This window comes from Egretta garzetta, unplaced genomic scaffold, assembly GCF_000687185.1.
Source record: "Egretta garzetta isolate BGI_Z169 unplaced genomic scaffold, ASM68718v1 scaffold485, whole genome shotgun sequence".
Taxonomy (NCBI): Eukaryota; Metazoa; Chordata; class Aves; order Pelecaniformes; family Ardeidae; genus Egretta; species Egretta garzetta.
Genome location: NW_009259695.1, coordinates 384,374 through 406,359, shown reverse-complemented (window position 1 = coordinate 406,359; position 21,986 = coordinate 384,374). Strand labels below are relative to the sequence as shown.

The window sequence follows — 21,986 nt, the reverse complement described above, 5'->3', positions numbered from 1 at the left end:
GTTCAGCCTGGAGAAGAGGAGGCTGAGGGGAGCCCTTACACTCCCTACAACTGCCTGACAGGAGGGGGGACGGGAGGAGGGTGTTGGTCTCTGCTCCCAGGAAACGGTCTCAAGTTGATCCAGGGCAGGTTTAGGTTGGACATAGGAAAAATTTGTTCACCGAAAGGGTTGTCAAGCACTGGAAGGGGCTGCCCGGGGCAGTGGGTGAGTCCCCATCCCTGGAGGGGTTTAAAAGTTGTGTAGATGTGGTGCTTGGGGACATGGTTTAGTGGTGGGCTTGGCAGTTGGGCTTGATGATCTTAATGGTCTTTTGCAACCTAAATGATTCTATGACACAGAGAATTAAATTTTATGACTTGAGGTTTACTTGTTTCTGTAAATAAAGGTTTGGTTTTTTTGTTTTTTTTCTTTTTCTGGTTAGCATCTTGCAGACAGAGTGGCTATGTATGTGCATGCATACACACTATACAGTGCTGTCAGACCTTTTGGTTGCAGGTAAGCCTTTCAAACGTATACTGTTTGTAAGGATCTTTTGTTTCACAATTGCTGGAACCATTTAGATTGTCTAAGGTCTTTGTTGTTTTTTTTTTTTAACTTGGAATTAGTAACCTACAATTCGTCTCATAAACAGATTCCCTTCCCGTTTCTTTTTGTGTGTGTGTGTGAAACCTTAGGTGAAGAATTCAGATTTGCATAACATTATGCTAAGCTTCTACATAGTTTGCCAGTTTGACCCTGAATTTTAAACTTGAAGAGTTGATGCTATTAAGTCTGTGACAAAAGCAGAACTTCCCTCTGCAGTCATCCTGCCCTGATACCCAAAGAGTAGGTTACAACTGGTACACAGTTCTAGTACAAAGGGAGTGATAAACTGAGATCTGCTGTTTAGTTACAGATAACTAAAATGTTTCTGGCAACTTGCAGGTGCTGGGCTGTCATGGAAGCACTAAACTGTTCAGCCAGATTGCTTAACAGAATGTAGCAGGATAGGAGGAGTTTTGCTCCAAGAAGAATGTAGGAAACCTGACTTGGTGTAGTCTCTGTAATTCTGTGTGGGTGCGTGGAGGAAATGTTTCTAATCTCACTCTTCCCCTCCAGTTTCATGCTGGGGTCCTATGATGATGATGATGGTGCACAACTATACATGATTGATCCATCAGGAGTTTCATACGTGAGTGTGTCAAAAATATTTCCATCTTGGCTCAAGTTCTTCTTTTTAAAGTTCCTAGTTAGGAAAACAGGAAGTGCCATTCCAAAAGAGCTGTTAATTTTTTCTCTTTTTGCCCGGGAAGATCTCTGGCAAATCACTGCTTAAATGAACATTGCTGGTTGTTGCTCATTTGCACGTCCTTGTTAAACACACGCTGTGTGTTTCTTATGAGTACAGTCTCCATGAAAGTAGTTTTAAAGCTTGTCTCTCCAAAATCTGGGATTTCTTTCCACCTGGCTATATCCAGTGAAGCATCCCATGTGCTGCCCCAAAAGGGCATATTGTAGTGATGTCCCATCCACAAAGTATTTCGGGTGAAATAAAGCTTCAGATGAGAGAGGGCTGCTACTCTGACACTGGCTGCTGACAGCAAGTCAAATCAAAATGGATGCTTTTTTTAAATGTTTTTAGTCCTGCCTCTTCTGCTGTGTGTGACACACAGGATGATACACGCTCATACTGCTCCGATTTTAAGATTTTCTTTCAGTGTATCCAATACCACAGCTGTTGAGGGAAATATAGAAGTGCTTAATTTGCTTCTACTTCAGTAGGCTTTCATGGTAGGTGGGTTTGGTTTGTTTTGATCCTGTAGAACTTCCCTAATTCTAGTTTGCTCTTCCGTTTACTGTAATAACAATAAAAAAAAAAGCGCCAATCTACCGCAAGAAATTGAGCAGATACATTTCTGTCCAGGAACTACTGAGCTCTTCTGTTTTCTATCAAGAGTGGTAGTACTTAATCTAGTAATTGGGTTCCAGTCAACAACTGGGGAATGTGCCGTGAGAGAAGATGCCACGGCTTACTGTATATTAGCCTCTCATTGTATGACAACCCCCCTCCTCATATGCTAAGTGACAGTAAGAACTGTAGAGGGCTTAGTATTTAATGAAATGTGCATATTTTTCTTTTTCTTTTTTTTTTTTAGGGTTATTGGGGGTGTGCCATCGGTAAAGCCAGGCAGGCTGCAAAAACAGAGATAGAAAAACTTCAGGTATGATGTTACAGTTTTGGTGTGCTGTTTCAAGACAAATGTTCCTAGCTTACATTTTTGGATGCCTAAAATATATAAAATACAAGAGAAGCAGATGGAATATTTCCTTGTATGTTCCAGGAGATGTTTTAGCCTCTGTAATAGCAGTATTTCTCAAGCCTTGCCCCTGGGCAATGGGTAGTCCATAGGGCGTGTACATGCTTCAAACAGGAAGCGTAAACACACGCTCCCATGCATCACGCCAGCAAGCAAAGTAATTGAGTGAATATGGAAGTTTTTAGTTGTGAATGAAAACCTTAGGGCAGCATTGTACAGGGTGGTAAGTCTATTTTTTTCCAAAAGTTTCAGATGATCCTTTTGTTTAAAAAGTTGAAAAAAGCTGGTCTTGTTAAGGGCAATGAGTGGAACTACAGACAGAATACTGAATGCTGGAATATTATGACTCTGAAAATATATTGGAGAAAAATAAAATCCTTGCCAGGTAAGACAGTGTTTCCCAGCTGGCTAGTGTTGAGTTACTGCCTTTTTACAAAAGATGTGCCCAAGGAGCCTGTTGTTGCTGACTGTAATACACCTTTCAAAACATCTTTACATGCCTGATGAAAAGGACTTCAGTGCTGTGAACACTAGGAAGAGTACAACTGTATGGCACACCATCACCGATACCAAAAAGAGCTGTTTCTGTTCAGCATTTCCACTTGGCACAATACTGTAACTTCTCAAATGTTCAAGGAGGTTCTGTGAGTGCACACTGGGAAGTTGTTTCGTAGCCTTCTTGAATGAGCGTGCAAGCAGCTGGCTGTGTAAAACGAGTCTGTGGAGGGAAGACTACTGAAGTGTACCGATGCGTGCCTTAAGCTGACTTAGAGCTATGTTAGAATCCTAAAAGACTTCTGTCCTCCTCTTGCGTTCCAATATCTGACACCCTTGGAGTTGGAGACAATTAAGGGGGGACAAAATCCTACTCCTGATCTGTCTCACCTAATTTTTGCTTTATACTCTGCTTGCATCTTATTTGTAGTTTTGATCTGCAGGCGTGCATCACAGCTGCTCATGGAACGGTTCAGAGTTCATATGGTGGTTATACTTAAGAATAGTCTGTGTATGGTGCTGTAGCATCATAACTGAACAATTACAGGAAAAATTGCAGTGTTCCAGACTTGCTTTGTTCAGCCTTGAGTCTGGTCAGATGCTTGAACACCAAATTAAAGGTCAGAAGCCTACAAAATCATCTGATCTTGATACTGGAATTGTGGCATCTGGGAAATCATAATTGCAACTTCCATGTGTGCAGATTCACAGAAAGATAACGATATGTTGGGTAACATATAATATGGCCCCCAAAAAAATGAATTTTCTTTGCCGTCCTAGGATTTTCAAAACTTCTGTTTTATTGACTGAGTTTTTGTACAACTAAGAAGCATGTGCATTGCTTGAACTTTACAGTAGAGCCTGTAAAATTTACTATGTGGGAACAGCGGTGTGCCATATGGCCTAACTGCATTTATTTATTTAAAGGCTTGTTTGCAGAATGTCTTCAGTAATGCGTATGATCTTGTCACAGCAATGTGGAGCAAGCCCAGTCTTGCATGCCGATGCTTTTTGTTAACTGTAGACTGGGCGGGTTTCCAGGTCAGAGTTAATTTTGATGAGATTAAGTTTGTCAAAACTGAAAATGGGAAGAAGACAGAAAAGCTGGTGTGGGGTGACACTGGCTACAGTAGCCTGTCAGCTAAGATTTGTTCCTGTGGAAGAGACGACTACAGGTGGAAAGTAAGAGGCAAGCAGGTAGTCAAAACTTTAAACGCATCTTATGGGTACTGCAGAGCAGATTCTATATTGGGGAGGGGATGTAGTATGCGAAACCCTCCTGTCTAGCTGAGGGCACAAGCAGAAGACACTGCATTGATCGGATCTGTCGCATCTTATGCAAATGTCTGATATCTTCAGCTGTGGGAGAACTTGTAGTTGTGTGGAGAGGACTTGAATCTTGTGGTCTCTTCTACAGTGCTTCTCGTGCAGCTCCGATGCTATGTACAGCATTTTGATATATGGACATAATCGTAATTAACTCCTGTGATAAACTCCTACAGTGTTTACTCTTACTGTTTGCAGAATTAACACACCTGGGATGGGAAAAGGATAATGGCAAAAAATTTACTTCCGTTTTCACTCTTGTAAAATATGCGTGATAGTAGCAGACCTTTGGGTGTTCCTTTTTCACTACTAACTTTATACGCATAAATACACCTAATAATTTAAATGTTTGTGTGACACAGTTATATTTGTACACAGCAGCCAGTGCTGTGTGTCTTAGGGATCAAGGTTTACAAATGCAAGGGCTGGGGCTGTGGGTCTGTCTCTGTTTAGGAAACTTCTTGTGGTGGGACTGTGATGGTGTGTGCCTAACCAGGCGTGGGCATTTCTCCTGTGGCCCGTTGCTTCCGTGGGTGTGCGTGTGTCACTCCAGAAAGTGCTGGGGCACTCGACGTGAACAAAGGACTGTTGTCATCTTAATTCCTTTATTAATGTCTTAAAAATAGCTTCCGTGCTGCAGTTTTGAAAACACTGTGAGAATCGGACAGAGATGGTCAAATAGATGTAATTAATGTGTTGCATTCTGAGCTCAGCGTCAATAATGGGGAAGGGAAGGAAGAAGTGATTTTGAACTTGAGAATCACTTTATGCTAGGGGCAGCGTCAGTAAGATGTGTGAGGTATGGGACTGTATTTTGTGTCCAGTGGCCCGTTAGTCCCAGCGAATGACAGGAGTGTTCCTGTGAGTGCAGCACTATGGAAGGTGACGTCTGTCTGGTTTGTGCAAATGAAACCTTGAGAAGGGAAATGAGGCTAATCGTTTCAACCCTGCATTAATGAAATATAGTGGACTATATTACTGCTTTGTTGTGCAGAAGAGTTAACTGGCAAGAGATTTGACCTACAAAACATAAGTTTATTACCTCATGGAAATTGGCACAGGCTTTGTTTTGATTAACTGTGAAACTGTCAGAGACCGTGACATAGTGGTGAGAAAACATAAAATGAGATGCTGATACCTTGCTCAGGCATGCGGTTGGTTGTTAACACTGGCACAATATTCTCCTCTTAGGGCATTACTTAAAAGTCAAAATTGCTTGAATATAAACGTTGGTAAGACCGAAAGCATTGCTATACTACCTAGAAAGTACGTGAATATTATACATGAAAATATGGTGCCTCCCCTGTACCATACATGTGGTTACTTTATGTCAGTTGATCATAAAGTGTCTAAGAACAAGTCGAGCTTCTGCGATGCTAAGGTTATCTGTTCAGCTTCTAAGCGTCCAGCTGACGAGTGCTTCAAACCGGGGAAGTTGCCACGTAACAGGGTTTTTCATAGAATCTTTCAGCTGTAAAATTCTTCACTGGAAGAATGACTTGCATATAGCAGGCGGAAAGACTGATCGTAGAGAGTAAATTTGGTTCCAGTCTTAACTTCTTGTCACTTTTATCACTGCTGAAGAGTAAGCTCTTCAGAGTAAGAGTAAGTAGGCATGCGTGCAGCCACTCATGTTCTGGCCTTGTGGAAATGGAAAATAGTATATTCTCTTAAGCTGTGTATTTTTTGTCTACAGATGAAGGAAATGACCTGCCGTGATGTTGTTAAAGAGGTTGCAAAAATGTAAGTCTCCAACCTGTTTTTCCTACTCAACAAAAATCTGTACCCGGTGAGCTTGCCATGGTTTCACACTGAAACTATTCATTTTAAATTGGGTACCAGGTTTCATTTCTACTAGATAAGTGCTTGTGCTGACTCTAGTATCTTCTATTAATTTTTTTTTTTCTCTTCTTGTGAGGTGGGATATGCTACTTGGTACTGAAACATGCTGAAGGATGTAAAAAGTATGCCTTTGGCATGCTGCATTTTATAGGTGCAACTTGTAGCAGCAGTGGAATATAGTCACTGGCTTTAAAATATATAAAGCAGGTGACAGTTAGGGGAAACTCCTCAGCGTCCTGAGTCTGAAGAAATGCGTTGTTACACAGCTGGAACAATGAACTGATGCTTCAGACTGCTTTCAGTGGTCCAGAAATGAAGCTGAGGTCTCTGTTTTTCAGGCAAGTAGGAGTGCTGGGTCAGACTCAAATGCTTAGGGAAGAAGCAAAGTATAACTCCTTGTTTAAAGGTGTATATAGGGTATAGCTGGTCTCATTTAAATGATAAAGCTCGATACCACATGAAAAGACTGGAAATACTTTGTTTGCTATTTACTGATGCAATTTAGGACATCATCTTGGTGATAGAATCGCCTGCAGTCACTAATGCCATCCCACAAACTCTATGTGAGGATAGCACATTCACAGGGGAAAAAAGGGACCATTCAGTAAGTCACGTACTAGCGAGGGGAAAAAAGATACCAGGAGGAGAGACAACTTTCTGCTAGGTAGAGCATGAACTGGCCAGTGGTAAAACTATCTTGAAATTACTTTGTGAATTAGTATCTCTTCAAACAAATGCCCTTTCAGGTATCCACAACGCTTAATTTTAATGCTTCAGGGACATGTCCTGCACTTGTCACAAATTTAATAATCTGCAGCTGCAAAACAAAACTGTAATCTCCAGCATTTTATGACCATTGCTTTGAAGCTTATAAAGACGTAATAAATATGCCTCTATCATTGGTGTTGCAGCATGTGAGCTTACTTCAGAGTTTGTGTCTGAGGCTGTCATGGCAGCAGCTAGAGGAAAGAATTTGTGGGATCTCTGTTCTTTAAAACCTAGCAGGGACTTCAGAGTGGTTCTAAAATAGCATGGATTTTCAAGTAGTGAAAAGACTTCTGTTCTTTAATTCTGCCTCAGCTGAAAACTTAACAGCAGCTCTAGACAGAGTTCTGTTTTTCAGCCCCTCAGTAGCATTTAGCAAGATAGCAAAGATTTTAATCATTTGTTTTAACCCTGAAATACTAGCCAGAGCCTAGAAGAATGATTTCTTTAAGAGCTTGTAATGAAAAGACTTGTAACCAACCGAACACCTAGGAAAGGCCTTCAGATCATCTTAGGCAATGATCAGGTCCAGTCCAACAGTGACAGAAGGGCGTCAGAAGAACACAAGCATACAGTGATACTTTCCCTGGACACCAGCGTTAACGTTGTTCTTTGTATTTGTTCCACCACACTTTTCTCTGACTTTAATTGGAAGTACTTAGTGTGGTGCTGAAGGTATTCTTCCTTCCTCCGCTGTCTCCCAGTGTTCTGTGCTGGACAGAAATAGCTGGTATTTTTCAGCTTTTGACTTATTAATGTTTTCTGAAACTAACTAAAGAATACAGCCTTCTCAACAAGTGAAACCCTAGGTTACTGTAAGCTCTGCTGTTGTGCTGAGTGTATGTCTCAGCTCGGGGCTGTTACAGTTCACTCACATGTTCTGCCACTGAGGACTGAATACCGTGATGCAGTCAAACCAATATTGCTATTAGAGTGCAACATTTTTATCCCACAGACTGAGGAGTGATTTTACTAGTCTGGATGGTACTGGGTGTGCTGTAATACCACTTGTAGTTTAAATTCTGCTTACTGTTGTGTTTGCCATAAGCATGGCAGTCTATATGGAGATCAATGTATGGCTTCTAATTAGACACAACATACTACGATGTTGGGATTTAGTCTTAAGTGTAAACTGAAATAAGATTTACAGGGGAAATACCAGACACTCCTAACTGTATTATAACTAATCCAGCAGGAGCAGGCAGGTGACGTAGCCTTGGTTCTGCAGTATTTGAATCTTAATGTTTATTCCAACGATGATAACTTCAACATCTCAACATGCATCTTAGCTGTAATAATGTACTGTATTGTTACACTAGCAATTAAGCCTGGAAAATTCTCTGATGATGTTTTTTGCGGGGGGAAGGGAGGACAGAGGAGAAAGCATGGGGAGAACTTCTATTAACCCTAAAAAGAGTACTTCAGCAGAAATTTGTGAAAGGAAGAAAGTATATTTAGCCAACTGATCAATCTGTTCTAACCTGTACTTTGTCTGTTCCTTCCAGAATCTACATAGTTCACGATGAAGTAAAGGATAAAGCTTTTGAGCTGGAACTCAGCTGGGTTGGAGAAAGTAATGCATTTCTGTAATTTTTATAAACACTATAGAAAACTTGTAACTTTCTGTAACTAAAGTAAAAAAACTTTCGTTTTTTTTAAAAAAAAAAATTTTGAGTTCTCTCTGTATGTCAAGATCTTTGTGTGAATTCTACTTAAGTTGTGCTCTTTTTATTGTCAGTAACCAATGGAAAACATGAAATTGTTCCCAAAGACATCAGGGAAGAAGCAGAAAAATACGCCAAGGTAAGGTCTAACTTCAGTGTCATCTCTATGCTTCACTTGACAAATGAGTCTGGAGTAGAAGGAGCTAACTGAAGGTTGGGCTTCTCCTGTCATGATGGCTGGAGAACGTATAGTTACCCCACACATCCCCTCAGGGTTGGCTGATGTTATTCTGAAGGGAGAACCGTGAAGTTTTCAGTGTAATCCAGGGATAGTTCTTACTTTCAAACCCAGTGTAATTCAGCAGGCTTGCAGAGGTGGTGTGTTTCTCCTTGTAAAGGAGATGTATGAACTCTCCAACAATAGTGTAAGTGAGCAGGAGAGGTAGTAAGTCATGTTGCCTAGAACTGTTCTTAAAGACAACCAGCTGGAGGAAGCTGGGCTTCCAGCATTCAACAGCTTGGCTTTTGTTCTAAAAGTAATGATGTTGCTCCGTATTGCTTCCTAAAGATAGGAACTAGCCTGCTGAATGCAAGGCTTTGGACAGGTGGAGAGGATCATGAAGCTACAGCAAAACTCATTTTGCTTATTATAGGCCAAATTATAAAACAACTGTTAAAACTATTTTTTAATTAAACTTTTTTTTTTTAAAACAGGAATCTTTGAAAGAGGAAGATGAATCAGACGATGACAATATGTAACACATTGTTACTTCAAGACAAGTTCAACTTTTCTTAACTTAGAACAGGTTTGTTTATAATGTATTAAGCATGGGATGCTATTATGTACTTGTTGGAAGAAACCAAGTGACCAACTTGCACTAATAAATTTTCCATTTTACTGTCTGTTAGCTTTTATTTCAAAAGAGTAGAGGCCAGCATCACCTGGATCAAAACAGCCATTAAGAAGGAAAGGTATTATCAGGCTGGTGTTGCTTCCTCTTACTGCAGCACTCTATTTGAGCCAGGCTAGGTACAGAAAAACAATTTATACTGCCTAGCTTAAGATTAAAAACTAGTACTTGGTTATTCCTTGATTAACCAGTATCATGATTTGACATTCATTCAGAGCCACAGTCTGTGATTGCTCTTGGCAGAAGAGATGAGCACACACCTAACTAGAACAGCTGGATACAGGCTAAGGTGATGTGCGCAGCTGACCACTCCAAACAGCCTACATAACAAGTGAGAGTTCAGGAAAAGGAGTTTTAAAATGAAATATTAAGCCTAGGCTTATTTGAAGAGTAGGAAAAATTAAAAAGTAATTAAATTTAAAATAGTGCTTGTGTTTAAGTTCTAAAGCTGAGAGATCTATTAAGCAATGTAACTGGAATTAATGCTTGAGGAGTTAAACTATTTTTAAACAGCTTCATTCAGCTGTAATTTCTTAAATCACTTCTGAATTGGCTTTATCAATTGTTGACCTTCCCAGAAGTTGAAAACAAGTTTTCCTGCTTTCTTTCCCAACTTCTAGAAAAAAAAGACTGTCTATTCTAGTCACTTCAAAGTCCTGAAAGGCAAGGTAACAAACTGCTCAGTTCACCACCTTAAATCTCAGTTAAAATTGAAGTCATGTTTGTACATGTAGTTAAAATTTTAATGGTCATCTTAATCTAAAATGCATAGTTTTCTAATGAATCAAACTCCTCAGTTTTAGTACTACACACTAATAATCACCAGCCCTTAAAACAAAAGCTTTCCCTTACAGGTTTATTTTTTAATATAGTTTCTTTTCCTTTTGAAAAACACCTGGCTGCCTAGGGTCTCTCTTCTAATGGGATTACAAGATTCAGGTTCTATTTCCTTTTTGTGGCCAGGGAAAAAGTCAATAGAGAGAGATGGGTCAGGTTTGACAAATCCTTCATGACTGTCCTGGGCTGAAGCCATAGCTAGACCCAGTCAAGCTACCCAAACTCTTGCCTCTCCAGCTAGGCATAGCTTTCCAAGGCTGCCAGAACACCTGATCAGGCCTGCCTGAATGTCATTAATCATGACCATGACAGACAGCCTCCTTTGGTGTCTCTTCCTGAGGCAACAGTATAGCTGTTACACCGTGTCAGCCTTCAGCTCTGTGTTGTGTTTCTCCAAACTGAATTTACTACTGAAGTTTACTGCTAATTCAGCTGTTGGATTCATTAGCAAGTGCCAGCCAGGAAACTCTGATCAGCACTCTAAAGCATTAGCTGAGAGCCGATCTTCCACTCACTGTGTATGACAGCAGAATGACCCTATTTTCTTCACTTTGGCTTTATTCTATACCTACAGTGTTGCTGACTCACTGCTAAATGGAAGTTAAGAGCCCTCCTTACACATCGTTACACACATCCATCCACTCCTTCCAGTGACAGCCATTCAGAATTGGGGACAGGGAGTGTAACAGCAGTTCTGCGAGTCAGGTTTCAGGGCTAAGTGAGAAGAGCAGGATCAGTTCTGTGTATTTACAAGATAAAGTGGAAGGAAGATGTTCTACAGTATGTGAAAAGGTATAGGTAGGAAGAGACTGCCTACTTGCTTATTCAGAATTTCCAAGCTGCCATGCTCTCTAGTAAGTAGCTATCTAAAAAGCTCTGAAGAACCATGGCTCTGGTTTTTTGCTTGTTGTGGAAGGCTGTCTATATAGTAAAGCCCAATGAGAATTCAATTCAAGAGCATGTGCCTTTTGCAGTGGATAGCAGTACATACGAAGTGCTGCACAGCAGCCTTGCCTGTCATGGCAATGTTGAGTTAAACAATACCAAGGTGATCATTGCTGTCAGGTTCTCTTCCAAATTAAATCACTAAGTTATCAGAGCATAGGCTCAACCTGTTCATGAGAATTGAGCTTTATCTATGATAAGGGGAAAAAAAAAAAATCAACTACTTCTATTTCTGTTGACTGCAGATGGGGAAAGAGGAAAAAAGTGAGCATTAGAAGGTGGGGAAAAAATATTTACATTTATTGGGGGGGGGAGATGTGTGTATGTGTGTGTCAAGAAGGAAAAAAGCTATTTTAGTATTAAGTATCCTGTAACTGTAGAAACAGAGAAGCCTGCTAGCTTTATTTGATCTGAAATTAAGCATTGCTACTTTTTAACAATAAGGCCCAAGGGATATTAGAGTTCTAGTCCAGAAGGACTCATTTCAGCAGAAAAAAATACTGCTGCAAACTCCCCATTACAGCTATTTTTGTAGCCTTAACCTAGCTGCAGTTCCAACTGGGATAACCAATGAGACAACCACACTGCATTTAACAAGTAACTTCCTTACTAATTTGAAGCTAGTTACTTAAGAATGCTTAATTACACAGTTGTGCAGCAGCCATCGTAATGTTTCACTAATACAGTCCACACCTGATAAGCTAAATGCCAACTTTAATGAATTTTGCTACTGAGAATTAGTATTTACTTGTTGCTGTGTCAGTGGAAGTTGAGCACAGGAAGAAATTTTCCAGAAGAAGGAAGTGGCTACTCACGGCAACACTGACCACATAAAGACTTTAAAAATGTAGGGGGGCAGCATAGCATCATTAAACTTTGATTAAATGTTGAAGACCATGTGGGGTTTTTTTAAATATATAGAGCTGTCTGAGGGAAATCACTTGGTGCACACTAAGCTCCAGAAGGACTCAAGCTGGATCTGAGATTATTAAAGTGAGGACTAGATCTGTTACAGAACAAGAGAAAATAATATTAAGTCTCAAAAAAGCTTACTTTTAGCAGAGGCTCTGTTTTAAGTACAGGACTGGGGGCGGGGGTGAAGTCTAGCTGCATTGTAGATGCTGTCTTACCCTCCAGGCTTAAACAGTATCTAGGGGAAGAGTTTAATTTAAGCCCAAGAGAACAACCGCCAATCGGGTAGCTAAACCAAAGATTTGAAAGCTTCCACCAGTCTCCTGTAGCTTCAGCTGTGAGGCATGTCTGGAAAAAGCATGTACGCTCAGAGTCTGCAGAGCTGAAGCTCCAGAAGAGATGTTCCTCGAGACAAAGGCTAGCATGTGCTCCTACTTAAATCCTACTACTTTTGAGTAAGCTCACTGTGAGAGCAGCAAGTCTCCTAACATGCCAAGGGACTCGGGCCGCCCAGCTGGCTGGCTCGCTCAATTCAGAGCTCCTTGCAACATATGCAAGCCCACAGGATGGACCTACCTGCAGTGGTCTGTGACAGTGACCTCCGAAGGCTCCCAGAACCAGCCTTCAGCAGCAGGGGCAGCACGCTTTCCCACAACAATAGGGCTTAGATCCCCTTCCGTAAAATGAAAATTAGCTTTCATAATTGGTTTGACAATGGTCAATGAGAACTTCAGTGTAACACTGAAATGTGAAAATGCATTGCAAGGCTAACAAGTGGGCAGGGTAAAAGTTTCTGAATCAGAGACTTGAGCAAGAGGTGATTCTTAACAGTCTCACTTGGATTGTTTCTGCCCAAGCTCTGGGAAGTTTCGGTTCTGAAGATACCAGAAAAAGCGTAATTAGCCCACACCAAGCAGGACTTCTTGCTTCGGGCTCCACAAGTAACCTACTTAGTCCAGACTGGCCATTTATGGGAATACAAAATAAAGCAGAAAGTCAAATACCCACTTGGAACGTGTAACTGCAGTTCTTGCCATGCTGAAACATTTTACCTTCAGAGTTCTAATGGCATGTGCTGTTGCTTAAGACCCAAAGCGCAGGCTTTAACAGAACACCAGAAAGTAAGGCTGTATCGACCGACTCATCTCTTAGCTTAAAGTCATCCCTCCACCAAGGAGTATTTTAAGAGTACGTAGAACCAACAATGACACAAGAGCAGGAAGTACAGTAAGACGCTTCCTCTCCCTTTAAGTCTCATCCATCCACTGAGTGTTATTCAGCACCTGATGAATCACTACTGTGATATTTAATAGGACTGGATGCGTCACATTCCCCGTTACAATTATTTAGTCAGCAAGTTCACACGCAGAAGCCTTGTTAAAGAATTAAAAAGGGGACTATGGTGAACTGTAGATGACAAATTAAGAAGAAAAAAATTGCTCTAGTATCTGGTTTACTTACATACATCTACATGGCTGCACCAGGACAGTTTTTAGAATATGCAACTGGATTTGCAGAGTTCAAAAATCAAGCTTTGGCTATTGCATCGGAGTAATTGATTTTAATTGTTTATACTACCTTTACATGGCCATAAAAATTACTGGTTTGGATAATACCTTCATTACAACTGACCAGTACTGCTGGTGAAATTATGGTAGGATTGAGCTGTTAGAAGCTCACAGAAGAACAGCTCATTGAAGTAACCCATATATAAAATTTCCTGCATGGCAGATATCCATAAGGGCATCTCTAAAAGAAATACTAGTGATCTGTATTTGGTGCTTATGCTCAGAAAGGAAATGTTTTGAACAGAATTTGTCTCATGCAGATCTGAAGCATGCCAAGCACCAGGTCATTTGTTGCTTCCTTCTCATGGACAAAAAGAGCTTGATGGCCTGAGGGTAAGAGCTCCGCATGCTGGAAGCGTGACTGTCCCGAGGGACGCAATCCTGCTTGAGATGCTGTCGGGCTACATAGAGCGAGTGACCCTTAAGGAAGATTTAGAATAACTACATACGCTGTTTTGAAAGTCTCTTCCTCAAGATAAAACTGTAACTACAGAAGGGAATGCAAACCAGTGAATTCAGCAATGCATCTTAAGCATTTATCAGCTGGAAGATAATCGTGACCTTAAATACGGTGCAGAGTTTCAAGATCCTGAAGAGAAAAATAGTATTAGTTGTCATAAAAATTTTGAGACTGTAATAGCACCAGAAATACAGTATGGAGACTGTTCTCTCCCCTTCATTTTCTTCCTTCAGTGGCGTATGCCAGTAAGACAAGGACTAGCTTTTCCTCCACCCACCAGTTTTTCAGGTTACATGCAGCAAGGAAGTTACTTTTACTGAAGAATCCAGAGCTATTTTGAGACACCAACTGCTTGTATCTTTCCATCATAAAAGCTCTTGCTACCTATTATGGCTAATTATACAGCGTTGCAGAAAACTGGTGGTAGAAGAGCTAAGAGTGTAGCCTTACTGCTTGTCCAGTAAATACATTCTGGCATTTGAGAAGATGGGATCTACAACCAGGCTCAAACCAAGTCTCGTATTTCCAGATGGACTACGCAACCACCATGCAGAGCTCTTTCATCTTCGGTACATTGCTATTAAAGGACTCCGGAACAGTTGTTTAAAAATGGTTCTTACAAGTTGCTGTGCCAACCAAAAATGGACAGCTAGAATGAAGCAGGCAGCAGCATCACACAGTTTATAGTCCAAACGTGCATATAATCAGATAAAGGAAAAACTGAAGTCTCCCCTAAAGAGAGCATAAGAACCACCCACTGAAAATACCATTTTAGGTAAGACAACCCAAGTAAGGGTTTAGAAAGAACATGGGGTGCTTTATTGCTGCATAAAGATAGATATAATTTGGTATATATGTACTGTCTGCATATCCAAAATATTTCATTACGGTACCAGTTTCAGCAGATTAATAGTAGGTTCAGTTACAGTAAGCTGATACATTCCAAACACACATACACAAAACCCAAAAACCCACCCAAGTGATGCCCAAGTTTTTGAAAGTGAAATTTATCTTGTTCGCAGGGTTTTTAGACAAGCAGGAATCTGCTACTTGCATTATTTCAGGGAAGGACAGAGACCTATTACATTAGAGTGCATTAACAGGTGTCAAGAGCAGCAGAGGAAGCGCTAGATGACTTTTAACAGAATGCTTACATAAACCTCCATTTCAGCTCTAATTCTAGGTGTTTCCACTCTACAAAGCACACCACGCCAGAGACTATTTTTCCCAAATAATTTTCTATATACATCAGCAACAGAAAAAAAAAATCTGAAATACTGTTTTAGGAGGCAGAATCAAAATGTAGCTTAATGTCTTTCCTGTCAGTCAGTTTAACAAGCAACTACTTCCCCCAGCCAAATGCTTGTTTCTGCGCTCATACCAGTTTGTCCCCCGTTGTGCTGCTTGATCCAGAATAATTAAACTCTCCAAAAAGACAGATATTTTGTTCCTTCAGAGTTCTGGATGTCACACAACACAGCTCATTTCAGTGGTGCTGTTTACAGCTGTACTGGTGTAACTAATGGGCTGACAGACTACACAGCAGCACTGCAGAGGAAGGCACATCCCTGAAGGCACAACCCTTCTGCAGACAGTATAGTCTTGCAATTAATTCACAGGTTAAGTGTGTATTACACAGTGTTGATTGGTCAGCTAACTCCCTGGCCAGCTGTAAATTAGCTACCGTAATAATATCCTCCAAACAATACAGACAAATAAAAAGTATCTTTGGAAAAAGGTGGCTAAGTAGGAAAAAATTCAGAAGTAAATCACTGGCCAAACTGTAGATTCTCACTAACAGCAGCTACTTATAGCTAAAACCACTTAATTCAAAAGACTAAGGGCATTAATACTTTTAGAAAAGAATCCACACTGACCAGTCTTGTTAGCTGAGGCTGAAAAGTAAGTTAACCCTAAGTGGTTAAAGTAATTTGGAGAAGCAAAAGCCCTAGAAGAAAGGCCACATAACCAGTGCCCTCACAAGCTTGCTTTTACGGAGCAACCATGCTTTGCAGAAGTAGCACTAAGCTCCTTTGTGCTAGGCTGCGTACACACTGGTTACACGTAAAAGCCACGCATCCACACTCCTGATTCCGTCACATCACACTGCTCTGCGACCTGCATCTGTAACGATCCGTTATTTTAATCAACAGTTTGTCAGTGCTGACAAGCTTGAGAGTGACACTTGGACCACCTCCAAGGACTCGCCATCAGTGTTAGAAACCTTTTTTTTTCATCTCTGCAAGTATCAATGGATATATTTGAGTAAAAATCCAGACTGATAAGCCACTTAGCAGCGGCTAAGTGAAAAAGCTTGTGTATTTGAGAACATAGCTCTTAAGAGCTTTATTTCCTTCTTGTACTTTTTTAACACGGCTATTTCTGCAGCAAGAAGTCTTATGGGAGGGGAAGCCTTCCAAGATATAAACTAGGAACAGGGAGCATAAATGAGGAAGATTTGTACTCCAGACTGGCCGTGACAGATCACTCAAAACTACTGAAAAACAAGACAACCCTGAATCTACTAGCACAGGTATTGAGAAATTAATCCAACCAAGGTTTGTTCTCTTTGCCAAAGTGAAACAGCAACCTATTTCAGCTCTCTAACATCAGCAGCAATCTACATCTGAGATATGGATGGCATTAGACACCCATTTGGTATGTTTACTCCCAGTTTGGTGTCACAAAAGGCTGAAAAAGGGACCATGGCATTGCTCTAAAGTAGATCTCAGAAGTTAAATATTTAAGGAGGAATGCCTTCTATTTCAGAAGCTTAACTAATTCAAAAGATTGCAGTAGGGTTCTTCAAATACAACATGCAACCTCACGTAAACGTTAAAACTTTAAAGACTTTCTCCTGTTGGTTTTCATAGCACTGAAATATGTAATTGCCACTCCCAAAAGCACACGGGTTTTGCATTCAGGTTTCTCCCCGTATGTTTGATTTAGATGGGAGGTTACTCAAGCAGTAGTATTTATAAACAAGATTTGACTCTTCGGAAGAATAAAGACAGTTTAGAGACTCAGATGCAAGTTTAAATGTTTCCAACTTAAGTTTATTTCAGGAACACTAAAACTGTATTTGCTCTGTAGACTGCTGACTGACTATATTTACACAGAAAACCACTCCCCTAATCCTGTAGAAAAACGCTCTCTTCTCACCTCGAAAGAGCAAAACTTCCACAGATAAAAATGTTCACATCAGTAATAATGTCTACAGCTCGGAAGCCAGGAGAAAAAAAGCCACATGCTGTAGAGGTAATTTGGAAGCCAGTTTAGAAGTTCAGAGAGTTTTAAAACCTCAATTTTACAACACTGGAATAGCGGATGCACTGACACAGCCCATATGTGCACATGCATAAGATACATTTCTAGTGCTAACTATGTCCTGTGCCTGTCAAAAAAAAAGTTATTCATAAAGCCTGAAACAGAAGGTTTGATTACTCACTGAACAACAGGTAGATCTAATCCTTCGCCTTTACAGCTGGCATTCACAGACAAACTGTTATTTTGAAAAATATGTAAGGATGCTCTCCTTCGGCAGCCGTGTGGAGTAACATTACTACCCAGAACAGTAACTACACTCGCGTTTGACTTCAAGCATCTACTTCAGGTTTTGAAAGAGAGACTCATCACTCGATTGCAGATGACGACAACTGAAGTCCTTTGCCACATCTAAATTAAAGCTGCTGTAAATCTCCAGCTTCTCTGTAGGACTGTGTGCTATTGTTTCACAACACTGCACGACTTCCCCAGCGTAGCTGTAATAGCCTCACTGATGTCACTGACTTGAACCTGTAGTCCTTAGAAGTAATACAAGAAATTAAGGGGATTTGTAATCAAATTCCCTATCTTGCATCCCTTTGCTAGGCAACAGAAGAGAAATTAAACACCTATATTTGGATAATTGAATAGCACATGCCAAAACATGCAAAAACTGGCTTTAGAAGCCAATCTTAAGTAAACCCTGGCAACGGGCACCCTTCTTCCATAGTTGCTAAATTAGCTAATGTTAACATTTGATACAAATATGCGAGCTATCGTAATAGAAAATTACATACCAGAAAGAATAAAAATAGTCTCTTACAATACAGCTCTTACTCTGTCCAAACATAAGATTACCAAATCAGTCTTAAAAAAAGGAACATTTTATGTTTGGAATTAAAAGATTGCATGATACATGCCAGAACACCCCCGCACAGCTAACAGGCTAGGATGAAAGCAGCAGTTACATCAGTTGAGAACTCATCCCTCTTCTCTCAGTGCTGGGCTTCTAATAACACACATCAGGTAATGCATCACTGGTTTCTGCACACATTTTACAACACATGGGATTGCAGTTAAGATCTGCAGCCGCAAAGCACAACAAAGTCTGGACATCGTTTATTCAGTAGAAATAGGACTACTTCTCCCTGGAGATCTCTGAAGCCGTTAACAGGAGCTACTCTGACAGGCTGAGCACATAACATCAGTTTATTAGCATTACTGGAAAAAAAAGCAACTACAAAGTGAGTGTTATTGTTAGCTGCAGAGCTGACAGGAAACCAAATTCTGAGATTTTTCTCACACAAATATTTACGAGAGAGTACTCTGTGTTGTAAATATTTTCATGATTATTCCTATCCAGAAGAGATACTGCACTGCTTCAAAACATACCCATACCAGATTCAAGAAGCCACTACTAAACTTCAGTGGATATAATGCACTGTTTCAGGCTTCCCAAGGGTTACTAAACTTTGTGTCTTCTCCAGCATCAACACTCACAAGGAAATGATGCAAACCAGCATGCACAGTTATGTTTGAATAACTAAATATCCATTTTTCTCAACATGGGGACAGGAACATGCCAGAGCTGGGGAAACTGTAAGTAGACATTTAGCATTACCAAGTATTTTTGTTTGGGGTTTTTTTTCCCCATTTTCTCTCTCTCACTCACTCACATACGATAATAAATAGGAAGGAACTTAACTGCTGATAGTTAACAGTAAAGCACAATTTTCTCCATGACTAAGAAAGAAGGTTTGACCTTTAATTTTTCTAATGCACCTATTTTACTGACTGAATTTTTCTGTTGTCAACTTCAACATTTGTTGGGATTTCTTCCTTTATACCTGCACACTAAGTACTACACAACTTCTTACCACGCTCTTGTCTGCACAGTTTGCAATCACTTAGATAGTAAAGCTTTGTGGGAAGCATCTGACCTTCGTTTGTACAGAAATACAGCAGTTCCACACAGACAGGGGTTCTGAACCGCAAGGCAGATGCTTGCTCAACCACCACTGGAAAAAATGTTGCCTATTTACTTACAGAATAGAAACACCAAGGGGAAGAGCATTAAAAAAAAAAAGCAGAACTAAACACTTCAGACAAAAATAAAAGAAGCTAAAAGTCTCCTGAACATCTGCAAAGTCTGACATAGAGTAGCATAGTATTTCATTACACACAAAACAGCTCAGTGTTACAAGAAAAATGAGTATTTTTAATATTTCTAGAATGTTTTAGCTGTGATTGTATGTATATTCCGCATTTTTATCTATGTGTAAATGCAGTATGTCAACAGCCATATGCAACTACTGGAACACAATTAAAACATCTTGCTTATCCCAGAAATCTCTCTTCTCATTATTTTGTCTCTCTTCTCATTATTTTGTCTCTCTTCAAGGAAGCCACACAATACACTCAGCAGTTTTATTTGGCTGCTACTTGCTCTGCTATTCTTATAGAGAATACTACAAGATACAGACATTTCTGTACTTGCCTTTTCCTATCGAGTACCACATCTGTGAAAGACTTTGGGCAAAATTCCTATACATTCTGCAACTGATACACCAAAGACATTTTAAAGTGGATTATTTTTCCTAATTTACTTACAGCCACCACCTAAACTCTAGAATGACGTATTACCAGAGACCAGTGCCATGCTTAGAGTGCCTCAATGCTTTTGTGTTAACTGTAAATTAAGAAGCCTTGTGCTAATTTGCACAAGCTAAGACCAAGATACACATCCCCAAGGTGAAGCTCTTGTACTGCAGCTACAAGACCTTTGGTACTAACAAAGTACACACATAGTACAAGTACTGCTGCTTTGAACAATGATGTTAAAAATTTTTCTACCTTACAGCATGTCTATTTACAGAGAGATTAGATACTTAAAAGGACCTACTACAATTATCTCATTCTAGAGCTTCTGAAGTGTTAACTGTGTAAAGTTCACAGAGCACGTCATGACAGAAGAGTCCACTGCTCATTTCTTCCACTCATTTCAACTGTTTCCCTATAAGGGATCACACTGGGGGATGCGGCATAGCTACAAGGATCCAGTATAGCCAAGCTATCTGGAAGTCTCGGGGCTAGTGAACACCGGCATACATTTAGGATGTAAAATTTCAGTATCATCACATAACTCTGAGTCCCGAAGTTGATATTCCAATGAAAAGTTATTTTAAATCAAAATTAGACCCCTTCTCTGGGTTGCCAAAGAGCACAGCTTCTTCATTCCATTACACTAGACATCATCCCTAAGTTGTGTGAGAATGTTTACACTCTTTGTTGAGCTGCCTAGCTAGGCATTCTTAGGTGCTTCAAATGCCATAAAAGAACAAGTCACCTCTCCAGCTGACTGGCTATATAGAGTCCTTTTGCTCACAACAGCTAGATGGGCGATGTGCCGTGAACTTCCTAAGCATGCCAGCTGTACCAGATACATCCAGGTGGACAGGATCTTTCTGCTAGAAATCAGAAACGAGACTGATTAGTTTTGCCACAAACTGTTATTTATTGAATGGTACTATACTTAGTACAGAGATACAAGTTGTGCCTCAGAAAAAGCTCACAGTCTAAGTCACGATTTGGCCAATACATTCCAGAGAGAAATCAGAAGTTGACATTCAAAGTGAGTTTTTGAACTTTTGTTAACATTTGGGTTAGATTTAATATATTCTAAACAATAATTTGCTCTTCAGTTTATCCACTGCATGAAGTGGAACTACAGCACAGAATCAAGGTTCCCTCAGCACTAGAAGAAATGCCTCAAACCTTTATACACTTTGTATACATCCTGAAGCATCTTTACATTTACAACCCGGATCCAAGCACCAGAACTCTAGAGCTACCCTTCCCCCATGTTAGACAACTCCTTGCAGTCAATTCTAAACATGCCTTGTGTGCATTACAGCTTACTAAGCCTTCAGAGCTGATCTATGCCACACACCACTGCTCATTGAACTCCTTAGAGAACAGTCCCTTTCCTTACTGCTTTCCAAAGCATCAGATTTAATTTAAAAAAAAAAAAAAAACAACCTACAAAACCTACCTTCAAACCAGAATTTACATGGGAACTACACCTAAACTAACAATCCATTTCTGTCAAATTAGCACAATGGATCTCTTAACTATATTGATGGGTCCCTCTGCTGTTGCTTTAGATACGCCTAAGGGATGTCTTGTAGCTGAGAGTGAGCGCTGTCACACAGATGCTTCGTGGAAAAATAACAGATCTGCATTACAGTCAATCAGGGAGCACATTTTACATAAGAAGTCAAAGTGTGAAACTAATGTTAAAAATAGATATTTTTATTCCAGGCTTCCGTTAGCAACTCCTACTTCGTAGTGTCAAAGCTAGTTCTAAGACCAAATTTTCTTAGAGGACCTTTGACAGGGCGCTGTCACACAGATGCTTCGTGGAAAAATAACAGATCTGCATTACAGTCAATCAGGGAGCACATTTTACATAAGAAGTCAAAGTGTGAAACTAATGTTAAAAATAGATATTTTTATTCCAGGCTTCCGTTAGCAACTCCTACTTCGTAGTGTCAAAGCTAGTTCTAAGACCAAATTTTCTTAGAGGACCTTTGACAGGCGCAGATATCCCGGCCTGCGAGGCTGCGCCTGCAGAGAGCATCCACCACAGGCACAGAAGGACCGGACCAGCCTACGCTCCCCCCCCGCCCCCCAGCAAGCCC

The 21,986-nt window shown here is 40.3% G+C and overlaps 1 protein-coding gene across 3 annotated transcripts in view; it reads left to right on the top strand.

The window, feature by feature from the left end:
* The window catches only part of PSMA3 (proteasome 20S subunit alpha 3), a 23,128-nt gene extending 3,756 nt beyond the window's left edge, over nt 1–19,372 (top strand). The window contains exons 4-12 of one of the 3 annotated variants that reach the window (XR_004842019.1): nt 422–495; nt 1,099–1,171; nt 2,136–2,201; nt 5,815–5,861; nt 8,231–8,298; nt 8,464–8,528; nt 9,104–9,195; nt 9,921–9,968; nt 13,823–19,372. Coding sequence is in view for 2 of the 3 variants with exons in the window: in XM_009638898.2 (XP_009637193.1) it covers nt 422–495; nt 1,099–1,171; nt 2,136–2,201; nt 5,815–5,861; nt 8,231–8,298; nt 8,464–8,528; nt 9,104–9,148 (438 nt within the window). In the remaining variant the exon portion in view is untranslated. Of the gene's footprint in view, nt 1–421; nt 496–1,098; nt 1,172–2,135; nt 2,202–5,814; nt 5,862–8,230; nt 8,299–8,463; nt 8,529–9,103; nt 9,196–9,920; nt 9,969–13,806 lie in introns of all 3 variants that reach the window. The other 2 variants (XM_009638898.2, XM_035894339.1) reach the window with 2 other exon arrangements.
* Nucleotides 19,373–21,986: the final 2,614 nt, after the last annotated feature.